This window comes from Carassius carassius, chromosome 12, assembly GCF_963082965.1.
Source record: "Carassius carassius chromosome 12, fCarCar2.1, whole genome shotgun sequence".
Classification (NCBI taxonomy): Eukaryota; Metazoa; Chordata; class Actinopteri; order Cypriniformes; family Cyprinidae; genus Carassius; species Carassius carassius.
This window is the reverse complement of record NC_081766.1, coordinates 33,499,546-33,519,552: the sequence shown is the minus strand read 5'-3', so window position 1 is coordinate 33,519,552 and position 20,007 is coordinate 33,499,546. Positions and strand designations below refer to the sequence as shown.

The 20,007-nt window shown below is 39.0% G+C and overlaps 1 protein-coding gene across 1 annotated transcript; it reads left to right on the top strand.

Moving 5' to 3' along the window:
* Positions 1 to 983: 983 nt before the first annotated feature.
* LOC132155354 (uncharacterized) lies at positions 984 to 11,327 on the top strand. The gene is made up of 9 exons (XM_059564233.1): positions 984 to 1,253; positions 1,661 to 1,712; positions 1,979 to 2,140; positions 3,142 to 3,327; positions 3,860 to 4,114; positions 5,079 to 5,181; positions 5,254 to 5,298; positions 6,192 to 8,483; positions 11,182 to 11,327. Exons 1-9 carry the CDS (start codon positions 1,192 to 1,194, stop codon positions 11,325 to 11,327), a joined length of 3,303 nt encoding a protein of 1,100 aa, XP_059420216.1. The 5' UTR covers positions 984 to 1,191.
* Positions 11,328 to 20,007: the final 8,680 nt, after the last annotated feature.

Sequence of the window (20,007 nt, the reverse complement as noted above, 5' to 3'; positions counted from 1 at the left end):
CATAACTCGATCCAGAATAAAGTAGGCAGATGCAGGTCACTATATTTGGTAATGTATTTCAAAGATAATGGGTTTGGATTTAAGTTTATTATGGGTTTGTTTTTATTTGCTGAATATAGCTACACTGTGTTTGGTCATATTTACCTGAACACTATTATTATCATGTCATACACTGCAAATATTATGTCACACACACACACACACACACACACACACACAAACATTGGGTTTCCATGTTTTATGTGTTCATAGACATGATTTTTATTCTCCTCAGAAACGGGCTTGATTTACCCTGCTTTCTCTGGTTTGACAAACCTCGCATTCTGAAACAGAAAACCCAGAGTTTCCCTCATTACATGGTCAACATACTCAGAGTTTCCCCCTTACCTGCTTTCTGAAACGGACCTCTGCTTGTGTCACAGAGGTCAAAACAAGTCAATCAGTATTTACATGTTTTCAAACAATCATTCAGATATTTTAAATTCACTTATTGGTATTTATCAAATAACGTCAAACATTTAAATATGCCATTTCTTTATTAAACATTTGTTTACACTTAAAAAAAAAAATCAGGAATAAAACATACCAGTCTAGAAAATAGAGTTTTCTGTATTATTATTGATAATAATACTGATAGGCCTACAACTAAATTATTCTCTTTAGAATTATTATTATTTTTTATTTTATAATGCTGTCGGGTTCAGAAGCAGATCCTCTCACTCACACTCCTGTGATGCCCTGCTGTCCGAGAGAGACTTCCGGTGGTCAGCAAATAGGCTTCACTGTCCTGAAGAAACATCACACAGTGAATCTCCTCCAGACACTCAAGATTAGGCAGGCTGTGTCTTATTAACTCGGCGTATGAAACTGACTCTGAATGTATTCTTGGGCAATTGGGAATAAAGTTTGCATCTTTCCAACTAATAAGCCTACAGTATGATGTTATTGTCCGTGCATATTACAGAGGCAGTCCACTGGCGGTGTGTTGAGCCGGTTCCGATCCCGGTCGCGTGTCGTGCGGTGTCCGTGATCACGTGATTCGCGCCGCAGCTGAAGGAGAGCGACTCAAGGAGAACGTCTCATTCGCGCATCTTTATTTGAAAGCATGCATTTCATAGAGAGTGGGAAAATAATTTCAAAAGCTGTGTGTTAACGCGCTCGTGTGCTGCAGATGACGTGTCACGCGTGAATATGCTGCGCTTTATTCTGGACTGCCTGCGGCCGGCACGAGCGCGCGCTGCAGCCGCGACGAGGTACACCAATGCGCGCGGCGTTATCTTTACGCAAGTAGCTGCATGCCGTCGAAATGCCATTTAACCTACATCCTTCAAAAACATCATCACCTTTCACGTCGGGGTTATTCGTGCAGTGAAGTAATGCCATAATATCTGCATGCACTGTGTGACTCATCATCCTGACATCATTTGACTGTACACATTTTACAGTAATCTCGTGTTTGCATGCACTTGATTGAGAGAATCGTGCTGAAATCTTGCAGAAGTATGGGCATTTCAGTTTGCTTCTTTATGCGATAGCCTACATTGATATATATATATATATATATATATATATATATATATATATATATATATATATATATATATATATATATATATATAGCCTACATGATATATTTCCTTTACATTTTATACTGTTTCAGGGACACAGAGCTTGAGGCTCGGGTCAACACTTCAGAAGACAATGAAATAAAGGTACTGTGTTATTTTCTACGCCTGTTGTTTATATGCACAGAGAAAACTAAAGTGGCACAAGAACGTCATGTTAGTTAGTCGACTATTAAATAAAATCATGTCAAATTCAAATGGGTTGCACAACTCCTGATTCGCACAGCACATTTTAGCCAGATCTAATGAGGAAAAATATCAGCTTGTTTTGCACAAGACTCTGGGTGCATCCGATTTTTAAGAAAATTTGATTTAGGTTTGTAAGGACATCATACTCATGAATATATCCTCAGGGTCTGCAGGATGAGGTGCACGTGGAACAGGAGACTCTTCAGACGGTCAAGGTCTTGTGCCGTACCACGCAGGAGACCGTGGAGATGCTGAAAGAGAGGAAGACGGAGCTGAGGGAAGAGCTGGAGATGATCTATGACCTCCAGAAACAGGAGAGGGAAGTGGTAATCAAATGCTAAAGATACCAAAGATTCCAGCAACAGGAATTCTGCTGTTATTCCTGGTTAATTAAAGGGTGATATATTTCCATTGCCAGTGTCTTCAAGCTTTGAATTTGATGCGGGCAGCTACAGGTTGCCAGCTCTCTCTGTCTGATTGAATACAAGGCTGTGCTCTGAATCACTGACAAAGTCAAGCTGACGGGACGGCCAGCCCAAAAGAGCACTGCAGCAGTTAGACTTGAATGCCAAGAAATTAGTTGAAAGAGCCACTCAGTCTGTGCCTTTTATGTTTCTTTATATTTAATGTTTCCTCTTATACAGAGATTCCAAGTTTGCTGAAGCTACACGATTAGAGATTGCACAACTGAGACACTTTTCTAAATGTGTTGGGTGTCAAGTAGATTACAAACAGCATTAGAGCACTGTGCGTTCAACAAGAAACAGCAGTGTACACGGGAGAATAACTTTATTTAATGCATTGTTCAAATTATGCTAAAGTACAGAATGTCACAGAAATGATTAAGCCTAAACTTTATAACTCACGTGGTGAAAGGTAGGCTAAATAAATGCAGACAAGAGTGGCTTAGGACTTGAAGACATTTTTGATGGAGTTGTAGAAGAAAGGAGACTTACTGGCTTTTGAATGGACTAACAACATGTATCTACTGTAGATGCAAAACTAAAGGAGTTTAAAGCTTCTCTGGAGGAACGACAGACACTCTTAGAAAAGATGTCACTGATGTACCCTTGTACCTAAAGAGTACATAGTGGTACCTTAAAGGTACATATTAGTACTTAAAAATGAGAAAAGTGTACCTTTTGAAAAGGTATTGTGCCAGTGACAACTTTAGTACCTTTTTTTCTGAGAGTGAACCATATACAGTTTGGAAGATTGAATAGGATTGTAGAGGATCTGTCTAAGGCTCAGATTGTCATTATGTGCCCCCGGGTGCAGACAGCATATAGTATAATATTTGTGTGATGCCATCTGTGTGTGTGTGCAGCTGCAGTCGCTGCAGGAGGAGCAGCAGGAGCTGGAGCAGACCGTGCAGCAGTATGATGTGGAGCTGCGCGCCGCGGCTGAAGATCTCCTGCAGCTCCAGCAGGAAGTGGCTTACACCAAAGCACACGCAGAGAGCCTGCATCTACGCATCACTCCGCTGCAGGACTTATTCGAGGAGATGATACAGGTCACAGTTCAGTCACCTTTGTGTCTGTCTCTCTACCAATTCCCCCAAAATGTTTTGTAATATTTCTGATCCCGTGAAGAGGTGAAAGCTTTCACTGAAAAAGTGTAAACATTCCATTGACCTCTAATCAGTTTGAGGGAGTAACTAGTTGCACATTACGTAATTTAATATAACTGTAATCCGTTAGTTACTGAATTTTTTTTTTCATTAAATTAGTTACTTATGAAAATGTTGATCACCTAGGAGGTTACATCTGCATACTTTCTGTAAAAACCTAGGGTATGTTAAATAATAATAATACATTGCTTTGCGTTTTTTGTTTTGTGCACGAAGTGTACAAAAATAGTGGATTTGCAATACATATACTTTGGGCTACTCATTGGAAAACTAGAAATGGTCATTCAACCTCTATTGGGCCACTTGTGATCCGATTAACCCACCATTAATATTACTCATGATTCTTCATGTGCAATCTGCAAACTTGCTTACGCTGTGTAAATATAATGTGATGGTTTTTTCCTTTATTGACCAGGTTAAAAACAAGCTGGCTGAGCTGGTCGCTGGCCTTCTAACTGGTGAAAGTTCAGTGGCTGAGATGACAGAAGAAGCTCCTGGTGTCGTTTTGAGCCAGGAGTTGGAAAGATATGTGGATGTTGTAGAAAGTGAGTGTGATCATGTCCACAGTGAGAAGATCATGTCCAAACTGGAAGGAGAAGTAGTGAATGATGTTGAGCAGGAGAACACTGTAGAGGAGCTTGATAAAATGCAGTGTTCAATGGAGAACTTGGTATGTCCGTTAGCATTCACATGAATATATAATTTGTTACTAGTTTGTTAAACTCACGATGCATTACTGGTTACAGAAGAACAGTGGCTCGTCATCTTTCACTGAGATCACACTGACAGAGGTCAAAGGGGAGGATGTTATGTTCGGATCAACCACTCCACAGGTAGGACACGCATGTCGTTTTTTTATTGTTTTGGGATGTCTTCAGTCATTTTTATGTATAGCTATTTAAATGACTCTATAGTGCTTACTCATATTCAGCTCTGTTGATTGCCTAAAAACTGCAGTGCTTTTTAAAAGGTGCTGCAAGTTATTTTTTGACTGAACTAAAGCATAAAATACCATATATTTCATGACTGTAAATTACCATATGTTTGTACTGCAGTTATTTAGGAAACATGCTAAGTTCACATACTTGTTTCTACAAAAAAAAGCCAGTTATTCTACTTCGAAATGTGCGTTCCTTGTCGGAATGTCTGTTTTTGTCCATGTGACTCTACCCACTGCCAGTCTACCCAATGGTATTTTGAGACCCTGATTCGCCAGTTAGCAGAAGACCATGGAAGACAGCAAATGAACTGGGTCAGTGATTTTAGATTAAACCCGACTTAAAAAGCCTCAGCATTCAGCTCTATAGACATTTTAAAAGTTGATAAATCAACTCAGCACGGTCGGGAGATGCTGTCAGGCTCATTGCCTTCCATTGTCAGCTGTGCTCATCTGGCAAACCACGTGACTGTCGAGTCTAAGGAGGAGGGGCAGGAGAAACATCTCTCTCCAATATGGTTCATTTGGACTGCAGTACCAATTTCAGCCTCTTAATTTGATCAAACTGTAGTCTGCATTCCCACAGCGGGCTTGAGACCTCCTGAGCACTGATGTGATCCTATTGTTTCATTATGCAGCGTTGAGTTTCCTACAAACACTGTGCACACAATTGCTTATTTTTCCTTTCTTCAAGCAGTCTGACTCTTCTGACATGGAGAAGGAAGACTTTGAGATCATTCAACCCAGTCAGGTGACAAACAGACAGTTCGACTTCTTCCATCCAAACCCCTTCACTGATGGTGAGTGACTTATGGCATGATAGTGTTTGGATTGTACATTTACATGTAACTTATTGTTTCACTAATTTCCAGGTGATGTATTTGGAGATGACCATTTTCCAAAGGTTGATGTGACAGGTTGGTAAATTTCTGTTTAAAACCTTACCTTATTTAGCCTGTAATGGTGTCTAAACATTCTTGAACATTAAATGAACTTTAAACTAAAACAGGTTGCATGCAGTGTTTGTCAAATATGCAAATAAAAACCTTATTTTTTACTATGTGGAATTTTGAAACCTAAAAACCCAAGATTCGTTTCTAACCAAGGGAACATTGTTAATCAAAAATAACCCAGAGTTATGTTAACCTGTGGTTTATATTGACCCCAGATTAAAGGGGAAGTTCACTTAAAAATGAAAATTTGCTGTTAATTTACTTATACTCAGGCCATCCATGATACAGGTGATTTTTTCTTCAGTAGAACAGTAAAGAAGATTTTTAGCTGATAATGTGGTGATTGGTGATTCATAAAATGCAAGTCAGTGGCTACAAGCATTTTTGAGTGTCTAAAAAAAGCATATCAGGGAACACAAAATTAATACCTGTGGCGAATGACGATATACTGTATATTGAGGTTTTATGAAGCGAAACGATCACACACGTGCTTATCATCAGCTCCTCAGTTCTTTAATTAGAGTCTTAACTGTTTCTTGAACTGTTTATATTCTTATTTTGGCTCATTTCCAGTTGGAGTGACTGCAGGTGTCTGAAAGTGACTGAATAACTTGTAGACTTGTAGATTGATCTCAATATACTGTGATTTTTTTACCCTAAAATTTATATAGTCACTTTTAGAGTCAGAAAAAGCACATCAGGCCACTGACTTGCATTTTATTTATTACCAAGGACCATGGTTTGGCTAAAACTCTTCTTTACTTAGCCATTCCCAACACAGAAATGCACTAGATTAGGAAAACAAAAGAATCGATCTATTGAAAGACCGTTACTAATATGGTGCTGTTTTCTCTCAGAGCAATTACCCAGGGACCCCTTTAGAGGCACAGACCCTTTTGGCTCTGATGCTCTCTTGGTTAACATGTCAGAAGAAACGCATTGTCAGGTTGACTTCATCCCTGCAGAGAACAGTCTTCCAGAAACTGTACACTACCCTCTCCAGTCTGTCGTTAAAGACTACGGAACTTTTAACACTCCCATCAACGGGCCAAAGTCCACTGGAAAGCGTGATAGTGGTGTGTCCATGTCCACTGAAAGCAGGAGTCTCAAATCTGGCAGCGATGTAAATTCTGAGTTTGGGACAAACGCCACACCAGACCAAAATTGTGACGCTGTGAAACCAGATCTATTAGCTGAAGCTGTCAGTCCTCAGTTGGATGAAGAGTGGGTCCATGAATCAGACTCGAGTCACAGTTCAATAGTGTTTAATTCCATTGATGCTGATTCCAATGTATTTGCTGAAGAGGAGGACAGGGTTGACTTTCAGACTGGATCTGGTTTAATTAAAAGAGCTAACTCACTGTGTGGTCTACAGAGCATCATTGCAGGGTCTTATACTGATTTTCATCTAAGTCCATGTGACCCTGATCCACTCCCAGGCCATTTCCAGAAGACCTTTGAACATCATATTAACACTTCTGAAAAAAATGCTACAAATGCCAAAGAACTCGGAAATACTGAAAGTTTATCTCTAGACAACAGTCCAGGTCCTCTGTGTGAACAGCTGCATGATATAAATAGTAATCCTTCTAGCTCTCCTTCCATTTCTCCAACTCAACCTTCTGCTTCAGACGAATATGACTACAAATATGGAGATATGTTCTTCTTCACTGTGAGATTAGATCCTGGTAGCCCTGAACTACATAATCAAAGTCCGGCTTATCCTGAGCCCAAAGATGAGTCCCATGGCAAAAAGCATTGGAAGGACGCCTCTTTGAGCCCTGATTTCAATGATATAGATGAATTTGAATGTTCCAGTCCAAAGCCTGAAGATACAGAACAACACAACCCTATCACCAATGACCAGGACACTGTGGAGCTGGAGATCGTGACAAGCAGTAACCCTCCTAAACATGAGGAAATATTAGTGCCTGATTGTGAAAAGGTGGTTTTAGATATTCCAAGTCTTAAATTTGAGGATTCAAATGCTTGTCAAAATGTGCTTGATTCAGAGTGGAATGACCAATGCATGGCAAGTCCAGATGTAGCTGAACCTGTTCCCGATTCATCCATCCCAAACACAGAAAGCAACCCGCCTAATTCTACATCTCAAGACCTCTTTTGTCTGTTCAGTAACACAGAGAGATCAGCTACTGACCAGTTTTATGCCAATAAAACCATCAAACCATCATCCTCTGAATGCTTGGTCATGAGTAAACTTGAACTCCAGTATTTTGACCCGTTTAGTCCCACACCTGCTGAGCCAGTCAAAGGCATGTCTGATTTAGAAGAAATGAACGCTGTTAACTCGTTTTGTCATGAAGCTCCAAGACTAGATTCTGGTTATCATGAAGTTGGTACTCCTTCTCCTTTAAGTCCAGAACCTGCTGACAAAACCAAATGTAGCATTGATCTTCAAAGCCCAGGTTTGGAAGCCAGAAAGCAGAGCAACTCTGAAATCCTAGTCCCTGATCCATTTAGCCCTGAATCAGTCGATACATGGATATTTGACTCGGAAACAGAAAACTGTGAGTCTGGTAATATGTTTACGACATGTCAACTCATAAATCCTCAACCACTTTACACAGATTTAAATCATCTGGAGGAGAAGCAGATATCTGTGTCCTGTGACATCCTAAGTGATCATCTCAGTGATTGTTACCCATTTGGTTCTTGCCCATCTAATGAAGAGAGTTATGCTTATGGTAGTGAAGAAAAAATCATTGAACCAAACCAAGAAGGATCTGATGCTTCACGAGAATCCAAACCTAGCTCTATAGTGTCAAATGCTAGTGATTCCTCTCAAGTATTTCACTGTGGCTCGGTGTGGGGAACCTCTGAAACGAGCTTTCCAGACTCTGAAATGCTCGACCCAATGAAAAACAACATTTTTGATTTTAATACAATGGATGTTGGCTCATTTGTGTCCGATGTAAACCAACAAGTTGAAGAGAATACACATGTTGCTGGAAAAGTACTGAAAAACACCGACCTGACTGAAATTGACTATTTCTGTTCTGAGCTCAGTAAAATGGTATCTTCAAGTTCATCTGATTTTGTTCAACAGAGTGTTGCCGAGATGTTATTCGGCGCTGATCCAAACACCTCAAGCTTTTACCCCTGGAATTTTGAAAAGCCGCAACACAGTTGTTAGTTTTCACACCCATTGTGTTTTAATTGGTCTCATTAAATAACAGTTGCATTTTCATGACTTTTCCATTGTTATATGGCTAAAAAATAAGTGTCAAAGAGTAAACGATTGTAAATGTCAAAGTTTCTAAACTTCATGTGACTCACTTTTGTAGATGCATTTCTAATTGTTGTTTAGTTATGTAGTGTTTCCATAAATGTATTTATGGGGAAGTCGTGGCCTAATGGTTAGAGAGTCGGACTCCCAATCGAAAGGTTGTGAGTTTGAGTCCCGGGCCGGCATGTACAGTACTCTCTCCACCTTCAATACCACGACTTAGGTGCCCTTGAGCAAGGCATCGAACCCCCAACTGCTCCCCAGGCGCCGCAGCATAAATGGCTGCCCACTGCTCCGGGTGTGTGCTCACAGTGTGTGTGTGTGTGTTCACTGCTCTGTGTGTGTGCACTTCGGATGGGTTAAATGCAGAGCACGAATTCTGAGTATGGGTCACCATACTTGGCTGAATGTCACTTCACTTTCACTTATTTATTTTTAAATGTCAATTATAGCCAAATACTAACTGCTGATATGTAGCATAATAAAAATGTAACATTTAAACTTCCTCTGCTGGATTAAGGAGTTATGTCCTTTCAACATGAATGCTGAGATTATTTTCACTAAATGCATTCAGAAGAAATATTATTACAATGCAGTGCATGTATATTATGTGTTTACAGATAAGTGATATTTATCAACAAAATAATTTTAAGTAAATGAACAGATGTGGAACAAAACAAGACTTCCAAGTTATGTATTTACTTATTACGTGGCTTAGATTTTATGTTAATATTTCATAGATATATTTCTATTTTTCTCAAGCAACTGCACCAAAAGATGATTTTCCCCAAAACACATGAAGAGACATCACTGCATTATTAAAAATATATTAATAATGATATTAAAAATCTTACAGTATTACTAACCTCCAAACAGTTCATCAAACATGGAGTTTCATCAAATGTTATGCTTAAGATAGAGGTCAGGGAACTGTCCAAGCCATAATTTGCCATTTATAGTGCGCTAAACAGACTTTACCATGAGTTTACTCAAAAGGTCACCCTTAAATTCAGTTATACAGAAACAACATTTTACGAAAATAACTACACATTATGCACTATACAGTAGTATAAATGACATTACTGTGTGCATAAAAGCTAGGGTAGGCAGTTTCATTTAGCAGAACTACAAAAACAAGGCATGTTTTCAAAGAAACTTGGCAAACATGCACATCATGTCTATCCCAACTCAAACATTACGAACAGCTCTCACTGGCCTATAAAGCGACGGCATGTCTCAACAGGTAAAAGAAGGCTACTTTAATTAAAAGCTCCAACATATTATGAATACTTTTAACTTGAAGTTTAGCTAACCTGTCATAAAGAAACTCAAACATTCCATTATATTTCTCCGTCTTGTAAAAACACTGCCATTGTTTACTTTTGTTTTACCCTGCTGTCTGTTTCTGTTTTGGAAAGTCTTTGTATTTTGGTTACGCAAGCGGATTTTCTAATGCCAACATAAACTCAGCTCCAGTGCTTCCCTCCTCTGCCTGGTCATGTAGAAATCTTACCAGTAGGCCAACACAATATGGTTGTCCCTCTCATCTGAGGTCTTGAAGTTTCTACTAAAACTGATGAGTTGAAAATATGATCCATTCTTCAAACCTCGCTTAATACATCTGAGATTATTTGACAGATGCCATATTTTTAATTGTGATAGTTGATCTCTGGCTAAATTGGTTCTTCGAACAAGTTAGTGGATTGGATTAAAATATCTGGATGAAGTTGTCTGATTACTGTGTGTTGACGTTCATTGGAAACCATGATCAGCAAGGCAGTGATTGTCTGGCAGCTAGACATCATATAATTAAGATCAAGGAAACAGCCTAGTGAGCAAAAAGACATACAAGTTCTAATACGTAACATTTCGTACAGGATTTGTATTTTTCAGTGTCATGAGTATAGTAGCAATTATTTTTATTCTGAAGCAGATTTGTTATACGTGACAGCATTAATTAAAGTTTCTTAGGTACCATTTGTCCAAACACAACGAACAAAACTGTACTTTGTCATGTCATCAAATGCACATGGTGTATTTTCAATTAGCCCCAAACGAATAACTGCTCGCTTAACACACACAAGATAAGAAACAGTTTTTCTAAGTGTTTACAGATTTATCACAATTGTTTTAACTATAAAGGGGAAAATATACAAAGAGCAATGAAAGAGTGTGCAAAGTGTTTTGTTTTTAATGACAATGTGGTTATATTTCTCAAATCATCTCGACTTGCCAAAATTTAAATCTATAGATATAAAACACTTTAAACATATCACAATGTTGTGTTTAACCTAAAAATGTGTGCTATTAGGCACATATCCAATTGTTTGTGCCAAATATGAAGCTTTATCTCATGTTTAGGCAATTAAAACTGCGGTGTGCCTCAGGGTTCTGTTTTAGTACCTGCCCTTTTCTCTCTTGATCTGTTCCCCTGGGGTCTATCTTTATGAAACATGGTATTTCGTATTTCAGTTATGCCAATGATATACAATTTCACTTGCCTGTGACTAGGAAAAATAAGTGTGCCTTTTTAAAACCCTTTCAGCGTGTCTTGATGATGTCAAGTCATGGCTTTACAAAAATGTTCTCTTTTTGAACAGATAATATGGAAGTTATTGTCTTCGGCCCCTCAGACTCCAGGACAAGTAATCAACTTGACCTTAAGCCTCTCAGTTCCTTACATCTCAGCTGGATCATTGCCACCTTCTCTATTACAGCATCACCCAAATCTCTCGGCTACAAGTAGTTCAAAATGAGCAGCTAGATTTCTGAAGGGATGTAAAAAATTTGATCATGTCAATCCCCTTTTGAGATCCTTACATTGGCTGCCTGATTCGCAATAGAATCAAGTTTAAAATCTTGCTACTTGTCTACAAATCATTAATCAAGCACCTTCTTATTTGACAAACTTAAGATCGAAGGGCAAATTTCTCCTCCAGATCCAAAGAACTCACCTAAAAACCAGCAGTTTTTGTGGCTGCTCCAACTCTTTATTAATAACCTACCAAATCACATTAGAAAGGCTTCCACTTTATCAAATACCGTCTCAGAATGCATCTTTTTTTTGTTCTTGGCTTTTAATATGTAGATTTGTCTTGTTCTTTGATGTTTTTTATTCATTGTGTACTCATTCTTTTACTGCACCAAATTTTGCCTATATGTGAGTATAGTGAGTGATCAAGACTATAGCAAGCTAGACAACCAATCTCTGATTTAACTACTAGTTATACCTTGCTCCATTAGGAACAACTGATTTGCCAAACACTTCAAAACATTAAGACAGTAACAGATGTTATCAGACTCCTGCTATATATATATATATATATACATATACTCTGATGTGAATGAATAATAAAAAATAAAAGATAAAACAATTACATTTGCAGAAAATACATACTCGTATATTTCTCATATTGTTTTTTGTGAAATCATAAGTTTGTTATAATACTGTTGTGATCAGTTTGCTATTTGCAATAGTTGCTATCTACTTTTTTTTCCACAATGTGATTTTTGGTGAATTGTATTAAAACCATGTTCAGTTTGACCACAAACGTCAAGATAATTATTATTTATAATATAAGTATATGGAACCCATGAGAATATGAAAACTAAAACAAAGAAAAAATATATTGTCACATATACTGTAGGCCTAATAACAATGAGATTTTACTGGTGTGATTTGAACTAGAAAATAAAAAATATTCTGAAAATCTGGTCACCTTGCCTTATATATATATTAGGGGTGTAATCAGAATCAGAATCAGAATCAGAATCAGAATGAGCTTTATTGCCAGGTATGTTTACACATACGAGGAATTTGTTTTCGTGACAGAAGCAGAAGCTCCGCAGTACAACAGAATGACAGCGACAGAACATAAAACACATAATAAAAGAATATAAAAATACAAAAAATACAAATAAGTAGATAAGGAATGACAATATACAAATTTACAATTGTAGGCAGGTATATTACAAAAATGCAGTTATGTATGTACATGTATATTATGTGCAAAACTTAAGTGTATACTAAGTATGTGTGTTAGATAAATTAAGTGTATGTGTATATAAATATAAAGTGTAGTGTGTTCAGTGTGTATCAGCTGTTCATAAGATGGATTGCCTGAGGGAAGAAACTGTTCCTGTGTCTGGTCGTTCTGGTGCTCAGTGCTCTGTAGCGTCGACCAGATGGCAACAGTTCAAAGAGGGAGTGTGCTGGATGTGAGGAGTCCAGAGTGATTTTAACAGCCCTTTTGCTCACTCTGGATAAGTACAGTTCTTGAATTGATGGGAGAGTTGAACCGATGATTCGATCAGCAGTCCGGACTACCCTCTGTAGTCTTCTGAGGTCCGATTTAGAAGCTGAGCTGAACCAGACAGTTACTGAAGTGCAGAGGATGGATTCGATGATGGTGGAGTAGAACTGTTTCAGCAGATCCTGTGGCAGGTTAAACTTCCTCAGCTGGCGAAGGAAGTACAACCTCTGCTGGGCCTTTTTCACAATGGAGTCAATGTGAATGTCCCACTTCAGGTCCTGAAAGATAGTGGTGCCCAGGAACCTGAATGACTCCACTGCAGTCACAGTGCTGTTCATGATGGTGAGTGGGGGGAGTGCAGGGGGGTTTCTCCTTAAGTCCACGATCATCTCCACTGTTTTGAGCGTGTTAAGCTCCAGGTTGTTGAGAGTGCACCAGACAGCCAGCTCTTTAACCTCCTGCCTGTAAGCAGACTCGTCACCGTCCTGAATGAGGCCGATGAGTGTGGTGTCATCTGCAAACTTCAGGAGCTTGACAGAGGGGTCCTTAGATGTGCAGTCATTAGTGTACAGGGAGAAGAGCAGTGGGGAGAGAACACAGCCCTGGGGAGCTCCGGTGCTGATTGTACGGGTGCTGGATGTGTATTTTCCCAGCCTCACTAGCTGCTGCCTGTCTGTCAGGAAGCTGTTGATCCACTGACAGACAGAGGTGGGCACGGAGAGCTGAGTTAGTTTGGGCAGGAGGAGGTTTGGGATGATCGTGTTAAAGGCAGAGCTGAAGTCCACAAACAGGATCCTCACATAGGTCCCCGGTCTGTCTAGGTGTTGCAGAACATAATGCAGTGCGATGTTTACTGCATCGTCCACAGACCTGTTTGCTCTGTAGGCAAACTGAAGAGGATCCAGCAAGGGTCCAGTGATGTCCTTCAGGTGAGCCAGCACCAGTTTTTCAAATGACTTCATGACTACGGATGTTAAAGCCACAGGCCTGTAGTCATTTAGTCCTGTAATTTTGGGTTTCTTGGGGATGGGGATGATGGTGGAGCGTTTGAAGCATGAAGGGACTTCGCACAGCTCCAGCGATCTGTTGAAGATCTTTGTGAAGATGGGGGCCAGCTGGTCAGCACAGGATTTCAGACAGGCTGGTGTAACACAATCTGGGCCTGGTGCTTTTTTCCTTTTCTGCTTCCGGAAGACCTGGCGCACCGCATCCTCGCTGATCTGTATTGCAGGTGTGGGGGAGAGGGGGGATGCAGGAGGTGTGAATGGTGAGAGCGGTTGATTGGAGAGGTGTTCAGGATGGGTTGCAGGAGTTGTGAATGGTGAGAGCGGTTGATTGGAGAGGTGATCAGGATGGGTTGCAGGAGCTGTGAATGGTGTGAACGGTTGTGTGGAGAGGCATTCAGGGTTGGTTGCAGGAGCTGTGAATGGTGTGAACGGTTGTGTGGAGAGGTGTTCAGGGCAGGTGATGGGTGTTCTTTCAAACCTGCAGTAAAACTCGTTCAGATCGTCTGCCAGTCGTTGATTCTCCACAGTGCTGGGGGGTGGTGTCTTGTAATTGGTGATCTTCTTTAGACTTTTCCACAATGATGCTGAGTCGTTCGAGGTGAACTGAGTCCTTATTTTTTCAGAATAATTCCTCTTTGCCACTCTGATCTCCTTTTCCAGTGTGTATTTAGCCTGTTTATACAAGACATTGTCCCCCTTCCTGTAAGCATCTTCTTTGGCCTGACGGAGCTGTCTGAGTTTTGCAGTGAACCACGGTTTGTCATTGTTGTAATTTAGTTGAGTCTTGGTAGGAATACACATATCCTCACAGAAACTGATATATGATGTTACGGTCTCTGTGAGTTCGTCCAGATCGGTGGCAGCAGCTTCAAAAACACTCCAATCAGTGAGGTCAAAACAAGATTGTAAATCCTGCTCTGCTTCATTAGTCCATCTTTTTACGGTCCTTAATACAGGTTTAGCTGATTTTAGTTTCTGCCTGTAGGTCGGTATAAGATGAACCAGAAGGTGATCAGAACGTCCCAAAGCTGCTCGTGGAACAGAGTGAAATGCATCCTTTATTGTGGTGTAACAGTGATCCAATATATTACTGTCTCTTGTGGGACAAGTAACATGCTGTCTGTATTTTGGCAGTTCACGGGAGAGATTGGCTTTATTAAAGTCCCCAAGAATGATTAAAACAGAGTCTGGGTGTTGTTTTTCTGTCTCTGTGATCTGCTCAGCGAGTTTCTGTAAAGCTGAGCTCACGTGCGCTTGAGGAGGGATGTAAACACTAACCAGAATGAACGAATGAAACTCCCGCGGCGAATAGAACGGCTTGCAGTTAATGAAGAGCGTTTCGAGATTTGAGCAGCACGTCTTCTTTAACACAGTTACATCTGTACACCACCGTTCATTGATGTAAAAGCATGTCCCGCCGCCGCGCGATTTCCCCGTTGATTCTGCGTCGCGATCCGCTCTAAACAGCTGAAAGTCCGGCAGATGGAGTGCGCTGTCCGGTATGGTGTCATTCAGCCAAGTTTCCGTGAAACACAGAGCAGCAGAGTGAGAGAAATCTTTATTTGTCCGAGAGAGCAGAAGCAGTTCGTCCGTTTTGTTGGGTAGAGAGCGGAGATTTGCCAGATGGATGCTAGGCAACGGCGTTCGAAATCCGCGTTTTCTGAGTCTCACGAGCGCTCCCGCTCGCTTTCCCCGCCTGCGCGTCCTCTTGAAGCGTGTGATCAGCGCAGCCGCTCCGCCGACAAGAATGTCCAGCAAAACATCAGAATAGTCGAAAACCGGTGAAATATCGGGAGATGTGTGTTGCCGAATATCCAGCAATTCGTCCCTGGTGAAACTGATTGCAGGAATATAACTAAAGACAGGACAAACTAACAAAAACACAAAAACAACTGCAGAGCACGTCACGGAGGCAGCCATCCTGTATCGGCGCCACTCTTGTGTAACGGTTCACAAAATTCACGGTTCGGTTCGATACGATACACTGGTGTCACGGTTCGGTTCGGTACGTTTTAGATACAGCAAAAAGAAAAAATTGGCAGATAAATTTCCTTGATTTTTAAAAAATGTTTTATTTATTAAAACTAACAATGTTTTTTTTTTTACATTGAACAATGATGGAGCTATTCTTTACCCATCTTCTATAGTGTTTTCTTAGCAGCATACTGTATAAAACAAAAACAGCTCCTTATAAAAAAATGAAAATGTTATATTATTGTAGTAGTTATGAACAAATACAAAGATGTAACTTTTTATATGGAACTCTATAACTCTTTATATTGAGTGTGTTTTTACTCAATTGGTTCTCTATAGGGCTTATGTTTTTTGGAACAAAGCAGGAATTACGGTCTGTTTGAAATGGGCTCGTGAAGGAATATTGTAACGGGGCTCAATTACATTAAGCATGTTCTTAAAACCTACGTTTTCCACTACAGAGTGGGCCTTTCACACAGGACGCAGTATGCGCGGCGCTTGCCGCTGGGTTCAGCGTTGCCCTTCAGATACAATGCGATTTGCGCTGCGCTGCGCTATGACGTAGGCAGAGTTTTAAAAACTTTAGCGGAAACTCTATCATAGTCTGTTGTTCCTTGAATGGAGATATGTCTACATGACACAGCTTTCCTGACGATGTCCCTATACTACCTCAAACTTGTATCGTACAGCTCAGGAAATTCTGACACACACAGTACTGTACTAGCCGTTCATTCATTTTGATTTCCGTGCTTGTTTTGGATCCTATTGGTCGCGCTGGTAATCGTCACAGAACGCAGCGGCAAAAGCATAAACTGTATAAAAATATGGACGTAGTGTCCGTGACGTCACCCGTAGACTACTGAAGAGAGTTTTTGAAGCCTAAAGTGTGTAGAGCGGGCCGTCGCCATCTTGGCAGCGCGTCACCGCGCGACTCTTCCGGACAATCAAAAATGGGCAAAAAGGCGGGAGCTAGTTGCTGTAGCCACGCCCACCTAGCGCGACGGCAGTGTCAGCAGCGGCAATCTCCCTGTCACTCAAGTGGCCACGCCCTTAATTATGCAGAACTTTAAGTCTTAATATAATTTAAACGGATGAGTTATAAAAAAATTCACCCCCCTCACAGTTGTCATGAAGGGCAAAATGAGCTATTTAGACCAAAATCATTTTTTGAACCAGGCTGTAAACATGTTTTTTTCTGCTGTAAAGTTGGGCATTTTAACATGGGGAGTCTATGGGACTGACTCCCTTTTGCAGCCAGCCTCAAGCGGCCAGTCGATGAATTGCAGTTTTAGTCACTTCCTTATTGGCCTCACGAGAGAGAGCGGGAGGTTGGCGCTCGGGCAAAAGTTGAACTATTTTGAACTTTGACCGCAGCGTGCGCGCAAGCACGCAAATGATGCGCACCGCTGCGCTTGCGCTTTGGTCGACGCAGCAACAAAACGTCCTTGCGTGGAGCAACCCATTGAGATGAATGGGTTTTAGTGCTCGCTCACTTACAGAGAATCCAAAGTGCACCCAAACACCAGACCTGTTGGCTATTGGAGGATCTTCTATTTCTGCTCTGTTAAACGCATTAGCCATTTTGCAACGAGCCTTCAGCGCGTACTGAGTGAGCGAGCGCCTGACTGAGTAGCCTAACATAAACATATAAGTTGGTGTTCTTCTTCGGGGGTGTCAGGGGCATTGCCTGTTACGTCGTTTGGGTTATTGGGCTACCTTGTTGAACGCATATCATTATATTTCACAATTTTTTATTTATTTTCCAAATATAATTAATTAGTCCAACGAACCGTTCGGTCCATAATACCGAACCGAAAGCCTCGTACCGAACGGTTCAATACGAATACGCGTATCGTTACACCCCTAATATATATATATATATATATATATATATATAATAAATTTTAAATTAAATGAAAATTAAATTTATGCATTTAGCAGACGCTTTTATCCAAAGTGCATTCAGGCTATCAATTTTTACATATACAGTACAGACCAAAAGTTTGGAAACATTACTATTTTTAATGTTTTTGAAAGAAGTTTCTTCTGTTCATCAAGCCTGCATTTATTTGATCAAAAATACTGAAAAAAACTGTATTATTGTGAAATATTATTACAATTTAAAATAATAGTTTTCTATTTGAATATACTTTAAAAAAAATAATTTATTCCTGTGATGCAAAGCTGAATTTTCAGCATCATTCCTCCAGCCTTCAGTGTCACATGTAACATCAGTCTATCACATGATCATTTAGAAATCATTCTAATATTCTGATTTATTATGAGTGTTGGAAACAGTTCTGCTGTCTAATATATTTGATCAATACAAGGTTAAAAAGAACTGCATTTATTCAAAATAAAAAAAAATTCTAATATATTTTCTAATAATATATTTTCTTTACCATCACTTTTTATCAATTTAACACATCCTTGCTGAATAATATTGATTTTATTTAAAAAAAAAAAAAAAAAAAAATTACTGACCAGTAGTGTATATTGTTATGACAAAATATTTATATTTTAAAAACATAGCTTCTTTTTTTTATTATTCATCAAAGTATCCTAAAGAAGTATCACATGTTCTGAAAAAATATTAAGCAGCAGAACTGTTTCCAACTTTGATAATGAATCATCATATTAGAATGATTTCTAAAGGATCATTTGATAATGATCCTAAAAATTCAGCTTTGCATCACAGAAATAAATGATAATTTAAAGTATAATACATTTAAAAACAATTATTTTAAATTGTAATTATATTTCACAGTATTACATTTTTTTTCTGTATTTTTGATCAAATAAATGCAGGCTTGATGAGCAGAAGAAACTTCTTTCAAAAACATTAAAAAAAAGTAATGGTCTGTACTGTATATATATATATATATCTTAAAGTATGACACTCACTTAACTGTAGGGGGCTCCAAACTCCAAAGTATAAAAAAAAAATAAAGACATATGATTTATCAACTCTTTCAGCACAAATGGTCTCCAAATATCGCCTATTCTGCAATAAAATAAAGCTTCCATCAACAAGAAGGAAATACTGAGTAACTTATGCTTTAGATGCTATTTTTCCAACATTCTTTTCTCCAAGCTCAGGTTCCAAACTCAGTAATAATCACACGTTTCTCCATCAGCGCACAAACATAAGCATCTGTTTTCATAAACATATAGGGAAAAAATGCCACAATTAAAGTTAAAACTAAAATTAAAACAATAATGATAATAATAATAAACTCTAACAAAGCAACATTTCTAATTTTAATTCAGTACTAAACTAAAACTACGAAAGAGAGAGATAGAGAGAAAGTGAGAGAGAGAGTAGGCTACTACTACTAAACACTAAACTATAAAAAATTAACTAAAATGAAAAACTATAATATTTTAGTATCATAATAGTATACTAACACTGATAAGTTTTGTATTATTTTTAAAGAGTTAACTAGAGGAGGAAACAACACAATAACTTTTATTTGATTATTAAACGTATTTACTAAAACTTTAGCTAAAATTTAAATAAAAAATGAACCTGATTCAAAATCTTAGTAGAAAGTATCTCCATGATGGCACTGAAAAAAAAATAACACTGCAACATTTTAACTCGAAAAAGGGTTTTTGTCAGATCAACAAGCACTTTTTTTAATAGGATGAATTTGGGTGTTAAAATACATTTACTGAAGCACATTATTTTTCCATAACACTTTCAATCAATAAATACGGCAAAAAAGTGTCATGAAAACAGAAGAAAATACCAGTGATGGTTGCTGGAAGAGGTTCGTTCTCAAAGATCTTCTTTAGCTTCCAGCAGGGTGTTCAAAACTGAAAAGTGAGGGGGGAAAATCTTTAATTTTATTTTCAGATGCAAAAGATGGTAAATCTGAGAGATTTTTCTTTTTTGTGCTTTTATTTTATTATTTGCTGATAACGAACCTGTGTGCTTTGAGTACCTAAAAGCTGGTGGCTGGTAATATATTTTTAGGCTGCAAGTCCCTAGATGGCGTAGTCGACAACCAAAATTATATCAATAGCCTAATTATTTCTGTAGTTTAGGCCGATTCCTGTCTTGCTGGTACACGCACGGTCGGTCATACTTTTTTCTTTTCTTTTTTTTTTTTTTTGAAAGAAATGCTTTTATTCAGCAAAGGTTGATGAATAAAATTATAATAAAGACTCATATTTTAAATAAACGCTG

Excerpts from the sequence above, each read along its gene's own strand:
- LOC132155354 (XM_059564233.1), top strand. The coding sequence starts at position 1,192 with ATGCTGCGCTTTATTCTGGACTGCCTGCGGCCGGCACGAGCGCGCGCT. Across the intron at positions 1,254-1,660 it reads CGCGCTGCAGCCGCGACGAG|GGACACAGAGCTTGAGGCTC; the intron begins GTACACCAATGC and ends ATACTGTTTCAG. Across the intron at positions 1,713-1,978 it reads CAGAAGACAATGAAATAAAG|GGTCTGCAGGATGAGGTGCA; the intron begins GTACTGTGTTAT and ends ATATATCCTCAG.